This window comes from Poeciliopsis prolifica, unplaced genomic scaffold, assembly GCF_027474105.1.
Source record: "Poeciliopsis prolifica strain line A6 unplaced genomic scaffold, Auburn_PproV2 SCAFFOLD016, whole genome shotgun sequence".
Taxonomy (NCBI): domain Eukaryota; kingdom Metazoa; phylum Chordata; class Actinopteri; order Cyprinodontiformes; family Poeciliidae; genus Poeciliopsis; species Poeciliopsis prolifica.
In genome coordinates this window covers 1369448-1386277 of record NW_026562391.1, presented here as the reverse complement: position 1 = coordinate 1386277, position 16830 = coordinate 1369448, and the positions used below count along the sequence as shown (strand labels likewise).

Sequence of the window (16830 nt, the reverse complement as noted above, 5' to 3'; positions counted from 1 at the left end):
AACATGATCAATATAAAATGAGGGATTACATATCAATATATTAACATGAAATATCAGAGTACAGTCTCTGTGCTCTGCTCTGTTACGACCTTATATGGACTTCCAACCGTCTCCTTGGTTACGGGTCGTGGTGAACTGGGTTCATGACCCCTCCATGGTTGACCTTGACCTGGTGAATCCTCTGTAGCCTCTGCTGGACGTGAACTGAAGCAACTGCATCCAAATAGTGTGAAGGATAGAGGGCTGACCTCTGACCTTTCACCTTTCTTTATGCACCACAACCCAGCCAGCACACCTAGGTGGGCCCCATATGGGATATAAGTGGGCAGGCAATATGGGTCCCAAAAGGGTTTGTCCACGGTTTCCATGGTGGCCCCACATGGGTTTGCCCAGGTTGATTTTAATGGGTGCTAACTGGTTTTCAGTGGGTCCCACATGGTAACTCACATGAGGCCCATCTGTGGCCCACTAGGGTGCTGTCAAGAATATTTACGTGGGTCCCAATTGGGTCTGAACTGGGCTAGAATATGGGTACCAAGTGGGTTTGTCCACGGTTTCCATGGTGGCCCCACATGGGTTTGCCCAAGTAAATTTTTATGGGTGCTAACTGGGCTTTCAGTGGGGCCCATGTGGTTAACTTACATGAGGCTCATCTGTGGCCCACTAGGGTGCTGTCAGGAATATTTACCTGGGTCCCAATTGGGTCTGAACTGGGCTAGAATATGGGTACCAAGTGGGTTTGTCCACGGTTTCCATGGTGGCCCCACATGGGTTTGCCCAAGTAGATTTTAATGGGTGCTGACTGGGCTTTCAGCGGGACCCAGATGCCTTAATCCTGTAGGAACAATTCTCATCTAACCTGGATGTGAATTACATTCATAGATATGCAATCTTGATCAACAATCCAAAGTCTAGCTTAAAACGTGTTCAAATAAAAAAAAAAAAAAAAGAGATGAAAAATTTATTTTGCTCAAGGCTTTTATTTAGTAATTTAAAATATTGTCAGGAGTTATTTTTTACCTCACTACAGCAATTATTAGAACTTCATTAATACTCAGGGAATGGTGCCACAAAAAGAAATCTGCAATTATTCACGACATCTTTGAAAATAACAGAAGCTAGTTTACTATAACAAACTTATAAACAGATCTATAAATATATATCTATAGATGCACACAAATAAAGACACCTACATATTTTCCTACAGGTCTATAAATGTATACATCTAAATACTATCTATATAACTTTATACACATATATTCACATTGATACACACAATGTGAATATACACACCTATATAGATCTTTCACAATACATTTTTGTTAAACATTTTTAAAAATAACCTACATGCCATATGCATGCTTAAATTTGAAATCTCTCATACTTTACTGAAACTGTCCATCTTGAAAGACCTCCCCAACCTGAGTTTGAACTGGCAGTCTCTCTAGTCTATTTCCACTTCCACTCGGGCTCCAGTAAACCACTTCGAGAGTCTTTGCTGTATGCTTGTGTGATTCTGTAGATGGATAATTTCTTTTAAGTCCCTGAAATAACAAGCAAAGGTAGAAATTGTATTAGTGTTTCATTTAGCACAATGTAACATTCATGAGATTTGCATCTCCCCCTTCATGGGGCAAAAATGCTTGCAGAGATATGCCATAATCAAAAGGACTCTTGAGTCATCATTATTAGTACAGAAACTATATTCTTACTGTAAATTTAAAATATATCCATCTATATAAATCAACTACTAGGTTCTATCGTGGTTTTGTGGTTATTTTAATATTGTTTGAAATGCAAACAATATTACCTTCAAATTTTTAAGTTCTTAACAACAGTGAAAGAATACTGTTCAAAAAACCAAAAATTGAAGACTCAATTTTTAACCTAAAAACATTACTAAAAATAACAAACAAAAGCATAAAACAACCAAAATAAATTAACATATGTTTAAGAAAGAAAAGTGAAAAAAAAAAGTTACTCTGACAATAAAAACTGATATTTACCATACAAAACATCAAAGAGACGCAGGTCCAAGAGCTTGTTTCCAATGTTGGCCAAAAAGGTTGAACTGGACTTCCAGTTCATGGGACATGAGGAATCGCACAGCTGGTTGTATTGTGTCATCTAAGGATGCTCCTCCAATTTCTGTAGCCATGGCAACCTTAAGTACAATGACAATAACAGGACAACATTTTGTTTTTGTTCATCAGTTTGTCATTATATCACTCTTATGTGCTAAATTTTACTAACATATTTATCTACCTTTTTCAAATCATTATAAAGTGATCTTCACACGCTGATCCTCTTGAAGCCTGCAAAAATATATATTTTATTAGTGCAATATAACATTTAGACTTTTCAAAAAAATAAAAAAATTAAGGCAAAACAGCCTTTGTATAGATTAACTACTGAAGCCTTATATTGTAAACACTGAACAGTTTTGCAATTATCCTAATTTCTTTGTTAACGTGACAGGACTAAGACAGTAGTATTACTCTTAAGAGAAGTTTAGAAAATCACTATAAATGTAACTAATAAAGCCTAAAACATTGTACATATAAAAAAATTAGAGCTACAATTAAATATAAGTACATTTCACATAACTGCTAGCTAAATATTGCAAAAATATCAAAAAGAATTTCTTCATCTTTCAATATTGTTTCAGGCTTGGCCACTGATTGACATGATGGGTTTCAATTTACGGACCCACATGCAGTAACCACACGTTGGATAGGGATGAGTGAGTGATTATTTACAACAGGACAAAATAAAATCTATTTCCGGACATCAGCGGAAGGGTGAGGACCACTCGACCAGGTTGGCCTGAAACGAGAACTTAGTTATGACGGGCTTAGAATGAGTGATCGGAGGGGAAACAGGAACAGGCTTACTTCGGTGCGGGTCTTTCGAGGCGTGGGTGTGAGATGCCAGGTTCCTGAGAGAGGGTGTGCAGCGGTTCCGAAGGTAAATGCGAGGTGGGAATGGAAGAGAGCTGGAAGCTCGAAGGGTGGAGTGGAGGCAGTGGAATCGGCGGAGCGAGCAGGCAGGTATTCACTGGTGAGTTCTCGAATGAGGCGACAAAAACCCCTAGGATCGAACAAACACAGAGACCAGGTGACTTCTAGTAGACACAGAAACGTTCTCAGAAAACTGTTCACAACAGGAGAGGCCAGAGTGACTATCGGTGTATGCAACCATCTAGCATACACCAGTAGAATCTTCAGTCAATCTAGCGTAGACTGAAGATTCTGCTGCTCCTCCACCTGTGCCAAGCTCCACGGCTCCTCACAAAGATCCTCGCTGAAATAAGATGCGACACTCACATACACACACAGGAACCCTGACTGATGACTACTCTAGACCAACACAATAGCGGCAGATTGAAATAAACTCTGACATAACAAAACGCTTTAAAGTGTCACACAACAATTAAAAAAAGAATTTAAAAATATGAACTACAATGCCTTCATCCTATTTACAAAAAACCTTTTAGGCCCAATATACTGAAACCACATGGGCCCCATATAGTGTTCCCATTTCTGTCCCATGCCCAGTTAGCCCACGTTAATGCTGAATTGGGCCCATACATTTAACCCAATTGAGCCAACAATATGAGTCCCATTTCGGTTAACCTTTTGAGCCTCACGCAGTTGGCCCAGATAAAACCCATGCCCTCTTATCATTACCTATATAGCCCAAAGCTAAACGATTCAATGCAGTTTTATTGAAAAAAACGACAATAATAATCTTGCATGGGTCCCAGCCAAACCAGCCTGAATCCATACATGAGACCCACCCATGCATGCTGATGTGACTGTGAGAAAGATTATTAAAAGCCCAAGTACATAGAATGAAAGCACAATAGTTACTCTTTTTAAATCATACAAATGGTTTTATTGTGTCCAGACACTTTGTAACAACCTCTGCTAGCAACATAGATTCTTCAGTGAACCGATTTCATTCTGCCTCGTTGGCGCTCAAATGAACCAATGGCAGCTCAACAAATAGAATGGCGGCGGTATTTGAAAATGGTTTGGCCCACAACGCTGCGTTTGAAATCGGTCTGCACTAAAATCTGCTTATTGTGTGTAGCTGTGTGTGTTAGCAATATCAGAAAAAGTATCACCCTAAAGAAAAGCAAAAATAACAATAACAATTAAGTCTCTTTTGGGATACTGTCGTCCGATTTGTTACGAGCAACAATTTTTTTAACAAGCGATTTAAAATCTCTCCCTAAAATTTGGTACTAGGTAAAACAGAAGAAATGTACTTACAGATTCTTTCGTAGATCAGCCGGCAGACTCCGCGCCAACGGACTGATGAAGAGAACAGGCTTGATTTTGAAACCGCATATCCATCCGCGGGTCATTTTACGTTTTCCAAGAAACACAAGATTAATTTTTGAGAGTGCTACATCGGTTTAACAAATGTAAAACCGATGTAGCAAAAGTTCTCAATGTAAATAAATACATTTCGTTGTCCTCCTTATTCAAATATGTTTTGGAACTATTTTCTTCAGTGGATGTGTAAAGTGCCTACCGGTACTTCAATTCACCAACCTTTATTGGCAACGGTGCCTCAGAGCAAACAATGAACAAAAAGGTAATTGGAACCAAATGAATCATTAACAGAAATGTTACGTTTTTTTATTTTTTATTTTTATTTATACTGATGACTTGGAAAATGTTTGCAAATATATGAAAAAACAGATGCTCAAAATTTTACTCTTGTCTCTCACTTGCTAATGAGTTTTGTTTATTTTCTAAACATTTTGTGATATTTTTCACAATGGTCTGATCTGAACTATTTGTCCAAATAAAAATTTAAATCTTGCTGCGAACAGGCTGCAGTAAACTCTATGGATGTCTAAACATCCAATTGATAAAAAATAATAATAAAAATAAAATAAAAAGTTTATTATTATTAAAAATAAAACAAGGACTAAGCTCAACCATGACCACTCTGTGCTTAATTTTGAGTAAGCACCAGAATATGAGTTTACGTATATATTCAAACAGATTATTTCAAAAAAAATGTTTTAAGACATTCAGACTGCAATAATAAAATGAAAAAAAAGTTAGGGGTTCAAAGTGTAGCAAGAGCAATACTGAACTGGCTTTTGCTTTGACACTGTTAAGTGAAAAGTTTGAAAGTGACAGGGTAACCACATTGTCGATTAAAATGTTCTACAATTTTGTCCCATTTAGACCATGAAAAAAAGTACTAGGGGCTACATTTTCCTGCCCAGGTCCAACCCATGTATGGTTAGCCCATGCTCATGTCATGTTAGTTTAATGTGGACAGCCCACATTGGGCTTCTCATGTGGGGCCCATGATACTGAACCACATGGGCCCCAAATAGTGTTGCCCATTTCTGTCCCATTTCCAGTTAGCCCACATTGTTGCTGAATAGGGCCCATACATTTAGCCCAAATGGCCAGCCCATACGGGTCCCATTTTAGTTAACCATATGTGTCCCATGAGGTTTGCCCAGATAAAACCCATGACCACTCATTACCCATATGGCCTACTACAAACCCAAGGGGGGCCCACTCATGCGTACTGGCTTGGAGACTGGACTGGACTGTTCTAGCATAAAATAATAAACATGAAAAAATGTTAATGGTTGAAAGTGTGGCTAGAGCAATACTGAACTGGTATAAAAAAATAAAGCATTGTAGCATTATTTTTAATGTTTTAAAATCCTGGTCCTCCGGAAGCCTAGTGTGTGTAAATGAGCCAAGCACAGAGATCATACAGTGAGCAAGTTTTAAGTTCAAACATTAGCAAGGCATGGATGTTCTGTTCTATCAGCAAAATATATCCTTGGGTGATCTCCAAGACGAGGTCACCTTTGTCCTGGAGACCTCGACAATGGTCAAGGTCACCAACCTTTACTATCGTCGAGGTTTCCTACAAGGAAAAAATTAAATTCTACAATTACCTTACATCAACTCCATTAGAGGCCAGCTGAGTAACAATTGCCTTGGCAAAGACTATAAAGCTGACATCTCGGGTAATTCTTTCCAAGTTTTGAGAATCTTGCTCTTGCAGCTTTTGCTTTGACATACAGTCAAAATTTTGAAAGTGACAGGTTAACTACAGGGGTTGGACAATGAAACTGAAACACCTGGTTTTAGACCACAATAACTTATTAGCGTGGTAGGGCCTCCTTTTGAGGCCAAGCTGCTATTGGCTCGATTCTTTTACATTTCATTATAATTGTTACAATTGTTCTCACTACTTGCAGTCTTTATAACTCAGAGGCTCAATATGTACAAACAGTTTTTTTTTTATTGTCTTTTTTTATGGTTAGGGTTTTTAAAAAAAATTTAACTTCATTTTGGTGAAATCCAGCATTGAATATTTTTAGTTTTTCTGTCCGACTTTTTTTATGTACAGTGATTGAATGACAAATATGCCGATTGGTTCATTACAGATCAATGATTGATCAATGAATCACTATGTGATCTCAATAGCACTTCTCATCTCCATCATTTCTACAGGATCAGAAAGCTTTGTGGGGTTTTTTCATAGTCTTCAGGGTTCTGGATGAAAACAAAAAACAAAACAATTTGAAAACACAGAAAATCAGGAAGAACATAAACATTGACCCAACTGATGAAATTTTCATACAGATTTACCTTATAGAAATAATGAGGACAAGCATAGAAATGAGGATCAATAGAGCCAACCTGCAGGTGATCGTTGACATTGATGGACCTAACATATTAGAACAAGAAAGAATATTAATATAAATCTGATATTGATCCGGGCTGCACAGTGGCGCAGTGGGTAGTGCTGTTGCCTTGCAGCAAGAAGGTCCTGGGTTCGATACCCGGCCCGTGGTCTTTCTGCACGGAGTTTGCATGTTCTCCCTGTGCTGCGTGGGTTCTCTCCGGCTTCCTCCCACAGTCCAAAAACATGATTGTCAGGTTAATTGGTCTTATTCTCCCTAGGTGTGAGTGTGTGTGTGCATGGTTGTTTTTCCTGTTTGTCTCTGTGTTGCCCTGCGACAGACTGGCGACCTGTCCAGGGTGACCCCACCTCTCACCTGGAATTCAGCTGGAGATAGGCACCAGCACCTCCCGACCCTGTTAGGGAGAAGGGAGGTGATTAGACAGGAAACCCGTCTAATCTTTTTATATATATATATTTATAATATAGTCAATATTTCAGACTTTGGCAGGAAGCCGGAGCGCCCGGAGAGAAACCTGCAAATATCTTTTTTATATGTCATTTATGAAATTTAATTACAAAATGTATGACTGACATTTTGTAATTACGTGTCAGAAATACATTTAATTATTTCTGAGCTTTTATTCTGAAATAAAGGCTCTAGGGAAGAGCATTATGAGAGAGGGGATTCAAACCCAGGACTTTGTTGCTGCAAGGCAACAGTTCTCCCAACTGAGCCACTGTGCAACTGTTTTGTTCACAAAATTAATGTTTTATTCACATCTAAGGAGAATTTACAGGCCAATTACCCAAACAGTCATGATTTTAGACTGTGGCAGGAAGCCGGAGCGCCCGGAGAGAAACCTGCAAACAGGAAACCTGTCTTATCTTTTTACCCATCCATCCCAGAAAATTTTCAGAAACTAATTTAGAAATTTCTAGCTCCTCTCACCTTTAATGCTTTTGAGAGGAGGGGCTGGAGAAAACTTTTAATTCAAATCTATCTCTTCCTTTCTTTTTCGTAGACATACAGAAATCCCCTCCTGTTCATGTCTTCACTGCAGACAGCCGCTGCAGTGAAGACATGATCATCAATGGCTTTTACTACCTGAGCTCCGTGAGGTATGCATGTGTAGTATTTGGATTTGTCAGAACCATTGCAGATGACCGATGACAATTTGTAGACTTCTGGTCCATGTTCTCCCTGTACAGTGAGGGACTGGTTGGGGGTCAGTTTATTGCGCTGGCCTAGTCTGGCTGACTGCGGCAGGTGGAACACCAACACATTGTTGTTCGTCAGGCAGTGCTTGTAACTCAGCTCTGCTCCACAGCCAGGACAAATTGTTTTGAGCCCTAAAGACAACCACGGTCTAAAAGTGTTTGGATGTTGTCCTCAAAACGAGGTGTTGGCAGTTCAATTACATGGCCATTGCTTAAGAGCTCCAAACAATTAGCCTGGCATGTGGAGCAGCTGCCCTGACTGAACAACTCTGTGTCGGTCTTTCCACCAAACGAGTCCAGCCAGACTAAAACCAGCTCCACCAATGATTTTACTTCGAATTCCCCGCCCTTTCCCAGGTCCCTCGCTGTCAGTTCTTCCAGGATTGGATTTATCTCCTCGGGAGAAACATGTTTGCCGGGATTGCGAATTGCTGATAGAATTAAACCAGAGCAGGAGGGAATTGGCGACGCCTCCAAGAAGATCTTCTCCTGAGCGAGACATCGCTTCGTCTCGCTCAGATTCAGGACAGATTGTAACGCGGCGTTCACCCAGCTGTTAGTCAAGTTATTTGAAAACTTGCAAAGGTTTTCTGAAACGTTCCTGTCCTCTTCGGTGTCCGGTGGAGCTTCTGTCATCTGCATGGTTTCTGCCCAAAACATTTGCTCCAAAAGGTCAACGTCCCCCTCCGGTCCATTGATCCTTGTATACTCATTCACTGTGATGTCTATGGGAAGTGAAAACTAAACACTCTATCTCCATGCAAGGAAGGCCACGGGAAAAACAGCGAGTTCCCAAATAACTGTCTGGGGAAGTTCAACAACCCTGGAAAACTTACTTCACATCTTGGTTCATTAGTTTGTACACCGTTTTCAGCTGCACAGAAAAACACCTTTACTGTGAATCAAAAATATTACATTTATATAATACATAAACGAATATCATTTAATATGAAAAAAACCTCTTCATCAGCCAGACTTGCATTGTCCCCAACGAGTTTGCTCTCTTCCTCAGAGAGAACTACCCCAGCCGGGGCAGAGCTCTCTGAGGGTGAGAGGGCTACCCCAGCCGGGGTAGCCTGGTCGTTGGGGACCCTCACAGACTCAGTGGGAGAAGAAACCTTCCCCGCCGGGTCGGTTTCTTCCATGTCCGTGCCATCAAAATTTGAATCCGAGGCACTAAAGTATTCCAACATTTTCTCCATGCCTGTTGTTATCATGTATCCGAGTCCCCAGCCGAGCGGCAGGGCAAACGGCACGAGAGCGTCAGAGAAATTAATCATAGCTACAAAACACTCAGAATGAAGGCGATGTCTGGATCCTGAATGTTCAATGTCTTGAGATTCCAACGTTTAAAGGCTCAGAACATCTTTGATCTATTGTGATGTATGTGATGTCATCAATGACCTCATCAATGAACTCATTGTAGTTCTGTGCCACGGTCTTCCTTCTGATCATTGCAATGGAAACGATCAGATCAGTTCTGCATGACATAAATTTATTTAGCATGAAGAGATTAACGATAGATTTATATTTGACTGAACTGTTGCATTCGTATTTATACATAATATTCATTTTGTGAGCAATATTTCTACACTTGAATTACTCGTCTGATCTTTAGTGTGTTTGACACAGTGCAGTGTGGAAGTGAACGACTGAAAATGTAATAAATGTTGCATTTTTGGCCCCAAGTCAAACCGAGCTCTACCAACTGTTAGAACAGTTTTGTGTTTGACTTACAATTCAGAAACCACCAGCTGCGTCCTTGTTCGCTGTGCAGGAGGCTCCACTTCTTCTGCTTTGGGTCTGACTCAGGGTCAAAGATGTATGCTTGTCTAACTGCGCACCTGGTGGCAGCCATTTTGTCTAACTGCGCACCTGGTGGCAGCCATTTTGTCTAACTGCGCACCTGGTGGCAGCCATTTTGTCTAACTGCGCACCTGGTGGCAGCCATTTTGTCTAAGTGCACACCTGGTGGCAGCCATTTTGTCTAACTGCGCACCTGGTGGCAGCCATGTTGTATAACTGTGCACATGGTGGCAGCCATTTTGTCTAACTGTGCACCTGGTGGCAGCCATTTTGTATAACTGCAAACCTGGTGGCAGCCATTTTGTATAACTGCGCACTGGTGGCAGCCATTTTGTATAACGGCACACCTGGTGGCAGCCATTTTGTATATCTGCACACCTGGCAGCAGCCATTTTGTCTAACTGTGCACCTGGTGGCAGCCAATTTGGCGCAAGTGTAAATGTTGAGTTATGGGCGTGGCCACAAGGAGCCTATTCGAATTTAAAGTGACAGAGACTCTAAAACAGCTCAAGTCTGATTCTGTTCATAAAATGTGATGAACATATTTTGAATGATTATATTCTGATTTAACAGGAATTTAATCAGATTAACTTTTAAAATAGAGTAAAAATTGTGATAAACACAGAGTATTAGGGCCCTACTAAGAAAAAATAAGCTATACTACAAGAAAAAAATCATAATATTATGACTTTATTCTTGGAATACTACTTTATTCTTTATTGTTTCAACTTCTGTGTGACTTTATTCTCATAATTAAATTTTTTTAGTGTCGTAGATCAGAAATCTTTAACACTGTACAAAAAATTTTAAGAAATCAACCCAGAACTCAAAATGTGATGCTTTACTTCTTAGAGGGAAAATCCTCCTAATGTTTTCTATTTAATGAAACCAAGTTAAAGTTGTGTGTAATAAATAAAGATTTTCTGCAGCTTTGATGCTGCTGGGAGACGTGGTGCTGGAGATCAACGGGTCACGGTGAAAAGCCCTGAGGATCTCCAAGGCGGTCAGGAGCGACGCCATCGACATGGTGGTGCAGAGAGGAAACGAGTTCTAGAAACTCCTAGTGATAGCACCGGTATCCAGAGCAATCTTGACTGCCAAGTTGCAAACCAAATAAATTTGTGATTTTGTTTCTTCCAGTGCATTAATTTGAAACAGTTTCATCTGGTTCTAAATTTACACCTGGCTGATCTTTAAACAGAAAGTTCAGATTGATCTCTATTAACTTCCTCACTTATAATAAACATGCAGAATTTCAGGCTGTAGCGTAAAGCTAATGTCGAGCTTCTCTGTGCTACAATCTAAAATTCAATCCCGAGTTTTTGTTCTGTATTCTCTGTTTAGCCTACAGTTTGTACGCTAACTATGCCTGGGATAAAGGTCATATAAAGGTCATTGGATGATTTAAAAGAGAAATGTTTACCTTCTACAACAGTCACTGATACAGAGGTGTTATGATGTCCTATCTTGTTCTGGACTTTACAGTGATAGATCCCACGATGTTCATTTTGTATGTTGGTGATGATGAAGCGTTCTCCTGAAGATTCTTGTTCCTCCTTCCTTCCTTGTACCAGGTGTAGTTAGCTGCTGGGTTAGCATCACTGCTACATGTCAGAGTCACGGAGCTGCCCACCATGATGTCACCAGACGGACTCTGAGACACTGAAAGAGATCTGGGAGCATCTGCAAGACAAAGTAGTATAATAATGTCAGAAATATAAAGTTAGTTAGTGGAAGACGTTCTTTAATGTCCGACTGCTTACATGCAACGTCAACATTGACACTTGACTTCTTTTGTCCCCTCTGGTTTGCGGCTATGCAGTAATATTGCCCAGAATCCTTTGAACTAATGGAGCTGAAGATGAGATTTTTGTTTGATTTCAGGGGTTTAGGGTCTTTTCCCCTGTACCAGGTGTAGCTAGCTGCTGGGTTAGCATCACTGCTGCAGGTCAGAGTCACCGGGTTTCCCTCCATGATCTCACCTGATGGAGTCATGGACACAGAGGGAACCTTTGGGGCATCTGACAAAAACAATAAGAGGACATTAACTAAGCATGAATGACATGGAAATACTTCCTGATATAAAAAAAACTGAAAACTTACAGAGAACATCTAGAAATCGAGGTGAAGAGTTACATCCTCCATGCAGGTTCTGAGCCTTGCAAGAATAATTTCCTCTGTTCTCAGAGCCGACAGCAAGGACACGATAAACCTCTGATCCATTAGCAATGATTTTATTCTCCTTGTACCAGGTGTAGTTAGCTGCTGGGTTAGCATCACTGCTGCAGGTCAGAGTCACTGGGTTTCCCTCCTCCACTGATCCAGAGGGCTTCACTGACACAAAACAGTTCTTTGGACCGTCTGAGTGAGGAAACAAAATGAAACCTGAAGTTGGATTTGTATGCTTCAAACTATATCATAGAATATATTAAAAGTTTATTTTATAAACTGGTTACCCAGGAATTGGAAGAATAAAACTTTGCCTCACTGTCTAATCTACAAACAGACAAACACCCAATTTTCTGTTTTAATCTGAAAATCAAAAAAACCAGACAGGAAAATCTGAAGGCCACGCTTGAAACTGAAAACATTTTCAACTTCCTGTCAGGACTTTCTGATTAATCCAGCTCAGAATTACATTTTGACAAATCTTTTGTGAAAAGGGTGAAAAATGTTGTTTAGTTTTTACAGAATCTACAAAAAGTCTCTATTGGATTTGACTCACATTTCACGTTAATATCGATACTTGGAGACGTTCGGCTGCCAAGGTCGTTTTCAGCTGTACAGTAAAACCTCCCAGAATCAGAGACCTGGATGGAGCTGAAGACTGCTTGTGTTTCTGTTATGAGAAGTTGACCATGTTTCTCTCCATTCACCCTGTAAAAGTTGTATTTAGCTGCTGGATTAGCATCACAGCTGCAGTTCAGAGTCACTTCAGAGCCTTCAACAGTTTCTGAGGGGGTCACTGACAGAACGGGGGTCTGTGCAGCATCTGGAGAAAACGAGAGAATAATACTCAGAATCCCAAATATCAATACATTTACAAATATGTAGAGATAAGTGTACTAAACTTGTGGCATCGCATTCAAAATGTCTTAATTTCAAATCATTTTTACACATTATTGTAATGAGATATTTATTTGCAGCATTTTGGGGAAACAGATTATTGTAACACAATTTGAATTGCAACAAATTAACAATTACAAAATATTGAAAAAAGTGAATCACTGTGAAAACTGTCAGGCTGCACAGGAAATCTGATGGTAAATATGTGGAGAGCAACAGATTAGGGTGATGGCAAAGAGGCTCTCCAACCTCAACGATTTGCAACTTATTACCAGATAAATAATGAAGCCACCAGTGGAGATGTGTGAAAGGTTTGTGCAGAGACAAGTTTCACTGCTGTGACCTCGCTGAAGAAACAAGAATCAATTGATTTTGATGTGATGGTTTTGTAGATAAAAGCAGATGCTTTTTTTTTCTTTTTTAAAACAGAAATTGCAAAAAATGTTTTGAACTTTTGAGATGCCTGTCAAGTCAGTGACTGTAACACATTTCTTGGTTGAATTTAAATATTTTTAGATCTAAACCTGCCTGGTGAATTAATATTTTTTTGTTGAACTAAGTACTTTAAATATTTCCAAGAACAGAGATACAAACTTACACACTGCAGGAGATGGAACGTCCTCATGTCCTTTGATGGCACATTGATATCTGTGTGGGGTATTAAATGAGGAATGGAAAATATTGTTTCCTTCTTTGTGTGTTTCTCCATCCACCAGCCAGACGTAGGAAACTGAACGAGGCAGCTGGCAGTCAGTGTGACATGTCAGCTGGATCCTGATTGGATCATCTAATCTGTTTACTTTCACCTGGAGCTGTGGATCTATGTGGACAAAAAGTCATAATCTCATGAAAATTACACAAATTTATTTAGAGCTTAAACTGTAATATTTGCAACATCTCAAAACCAACGGACTTAAATAGCAACTGTTACCTGTGACAGACAAAGAGACTCCAGGTAAACCCGCGTATTTTCCATTTGGATGGTTTGTTATGAACCTGAACTTGTACGTATTTGAGTCAGTTTGTCTCACATTAGAAATCTTCAGAGTGCAGGGAGTGTGTTTGCATTGGTATTCCACACGACCAGAATAATCTGGGTCGTCTTTCAGATCCACATAACCTCCATCAAACTGTTTTGTAAACCAAAATGTTTCCATTATATAAGTCTTAACATTGTCGTAATATGCTGGGTGATAATAGTTGCAGCTCATTTTCACCGTTGATCCTTTCGGGGCACAAATGTCAGGACTATAAATCACTCTCCAACCATTCTGACCACAAACATCTGGAAGAAAAACAGACATTAAATAAACCTTAAATAAACTGTTCATGAAAACATATTTTAATGAATCTGAAATACATTTTCAAAATGATAATATGTATCAGCTGAAAACTTTTAACATTTGAAGAATCCCGAGTCTCGCCTACAAAATGTACAACACAAAAAACGTATGCGCTCTCGAGTTTCCACACAAAGTTAAAATCAATAATCAAAGTTAATATCAATAATATATCAATAAATAATAAATAATAATAAATAATAAACTAACAGTGGATGTTTGTGAAACAACAAGTCGACTCTGCATCTTTTAACTTGTTGCTGACTCCTAGAAAAAAGACTGGAAAACTGTTAATACTGTAAAAACATCGACTGCATGATGAACAATTAATATATCAATATATTGTGATGTCATCAGTGCTTATTAAAATAAATCATCTGGGGCCTTGCAGTTCTGGGTTTCATGGGGCCTTAAGCAGAACTGAACTTGTGGCTCCTGGTCCTGAACATCACCGTCATTAACAGGATCCAGTTCAGATTCTGGAATCTGGGAGAGTCAAGTTGAACCAGCCGGATTTAAAAGCAATCACTGATTATTGGTTGTTAATTGATGAGATGATTAGTGAACCAACTGAACTCAGACAAAATAATAAGAATAGCTTTATAGTCATAATTATAACTATTGGTGTTATTATAATGCATCAATAAATCTGATGAGGTGCTTTGCTGTCAGTCCTGCTGTGTTTGCAGCTGCAGACGATGTTTCCACATCATGACTCTCTAGTTGCTGTTTTCATTCACCATCTGAACACAAAGTGACTGTCAGATCAATCTGACGAGTCAACAGCATGTTGGCCGTTCAGGGTTTAATATTCAAACGTATTTTATTGATCCCCACAAAATGTCAATGGGAGCCAAATTTATCAGATGACCTAAACATTCAGTTGAACTGGGCCAACATTGAAGCCCAATTTGCTGAGAACTGACTGAGTTTACAGCAGATGTGTGAAGAAACGCAGGCTGCTCTCATTCTGTCACTGGAGCCTGTTTAGATTGATCTATAAATGTTTTCTCTCAAATGTTTTTCTTGTAAACTGTGTTTTCATATCCTTCATTTAGACATTTTTCTAACACTTCCCTCACACTCAAAGTTCCTCTTCTACACTGAAGAAAACCAAATGACTTATTTCTCTATATCTGAACCGAAGAGTCTGTTCTTTCTTTAGCTCTGCATGTTTATTACAGTGTACAGGGTTCACTCTTGTGCACATTATCACTTTGACTCGCTTTGCTTTCTGGATTTAAACATTCATCACAATTTAGTAGGAAATCCTAGTAAGTCAAGTATCAGGTTCAATTTGGCCTCTAGGGGACAAAACACATAACGTGTTTTACTCCAAATCTATATTTGTCAATCTAAGATGAACATTTCTTATTTATCTTGAATGTAACACTGACTTTTACTCATGACTTATTCATGTGCTTCAAAAGCATTAAATGATTTACTTTTCCCAAAATAATTCAATAAAATTCATCATTTTAGCTGAAGACGTTTTCATTGTGTCACATCTTCATTAAGCTCCTTGCAACACGACAAAGATCTGATCTAAAATATGAAACACTGAGAGGAAGCTCATGCAGTGAATTTTAAAGGTATTTGACTTTAATCGTCCATCCAGTCAGAGCTGATAAAATATTAGCAAAGATGACTGACATACATAAAATCTGTCAATCATAATCTGTCAGAAATGTTCATCAAAGTCTATCCAGATTATTCATAAACTTTATTCATTCTTAACTTTACAAAACAAACAGATTTATAAATATATGATAAGCAGTACCCTTTTTCCCTAAATCATTTTGTTTAATTATCTTTTTTTTCTTATTTCCTAAAATGTGAATCCAAATGCAGATTAGTTAAAGTTTCCTGCTCGTTACCTGCTGCCATGAGAAGGACAATAACTCCACAGATCGCTGCAGAGGAACTCATAGCTGCTCCTTTCATCTCTTTAAATGAACCAAAAAAGGCAGAAACTCTACTTTAGTCTCCAGAACTTTATGCAAATGACACAAAGATGTAGTTGAGAATGAGCTCAGTTTCCTTCCTCTTATCATCTGTATGTGTGAACGGCTAATGGGAGAACATGATGGAAGCAGATAACTAGTTGAAAAACGGGAACAGTTTAAAAACTTCAACTCTGATGTAGACAAAACAAGAAATGCCTTATGTTCAGTTTTATAGTTAAAGAATAATGCTTATATATTTTGTTAATTGTTTAAATGGATTTCTCAAAAATCATCCTTTATGTGGCCAAATATTGTGTTGGATTTGACGTGGATAAAAGTTTGTTTGAGATGAAACGCGAGGAAAAAAGAAGATGTGAATCCAGGAAGTTCCTAAGAAGAGCAAAGGAAGGTAGGGAGAAATATCTGGCAGATATTAACGTCCTTTACTCACTGAATTTATTTAAATATTATTACATTTGTCTGGCAACTAAATATTACCCCCTGTTGTCCCCCTCAGCTGCTGCCCTCTCCTGGTCATATTCTGAATTGCATTCATCTTCTACTGTACCTTGTAAAAACTTTTTATGACTCAACATGACTGAAGTGGAATGAAAGTGGCAGGTTGTTTTTTATCATTTAACAATAATAATACATATCTTAAATTATTGTTATTTCTAATTGGCTCCCTTTACTACAGCAACCGTCAATAAAGGCTCTCGTGTAAATTTCACCTAAAAAGACAAAAGTTCCATTCTTACTTGTAAAATTTA

General features: G+C 38.9%; 1 protein-coding gene across 1 annotated transcript; it reads right to left on the bottom strand.

The window, feature by feature from the left end:
- Positions 1-7064: 7064 nt before the first annotated feature.
- Positions 7065-16043, bottom strand: LOC129367158 (sialoadhesin-like). Its single transcript, XM_055041455.1, is given in 12 exon segments — positions 7065-7097; positions 7790-8001; positions 8163-8627; positions 8879-9184; positions 11132-11260; positions 11263-11391; positions 11472-11729; positions 11812-12069; positions 12434-12700; positions 13373-13594; positions 13706-14059; positions 15992-16043. Coding segments are annotated over 12 exon segments (2685 nt in total).
- Between the last annotated feature and the right edge of the window lie 787 nt (positions 16044-16830).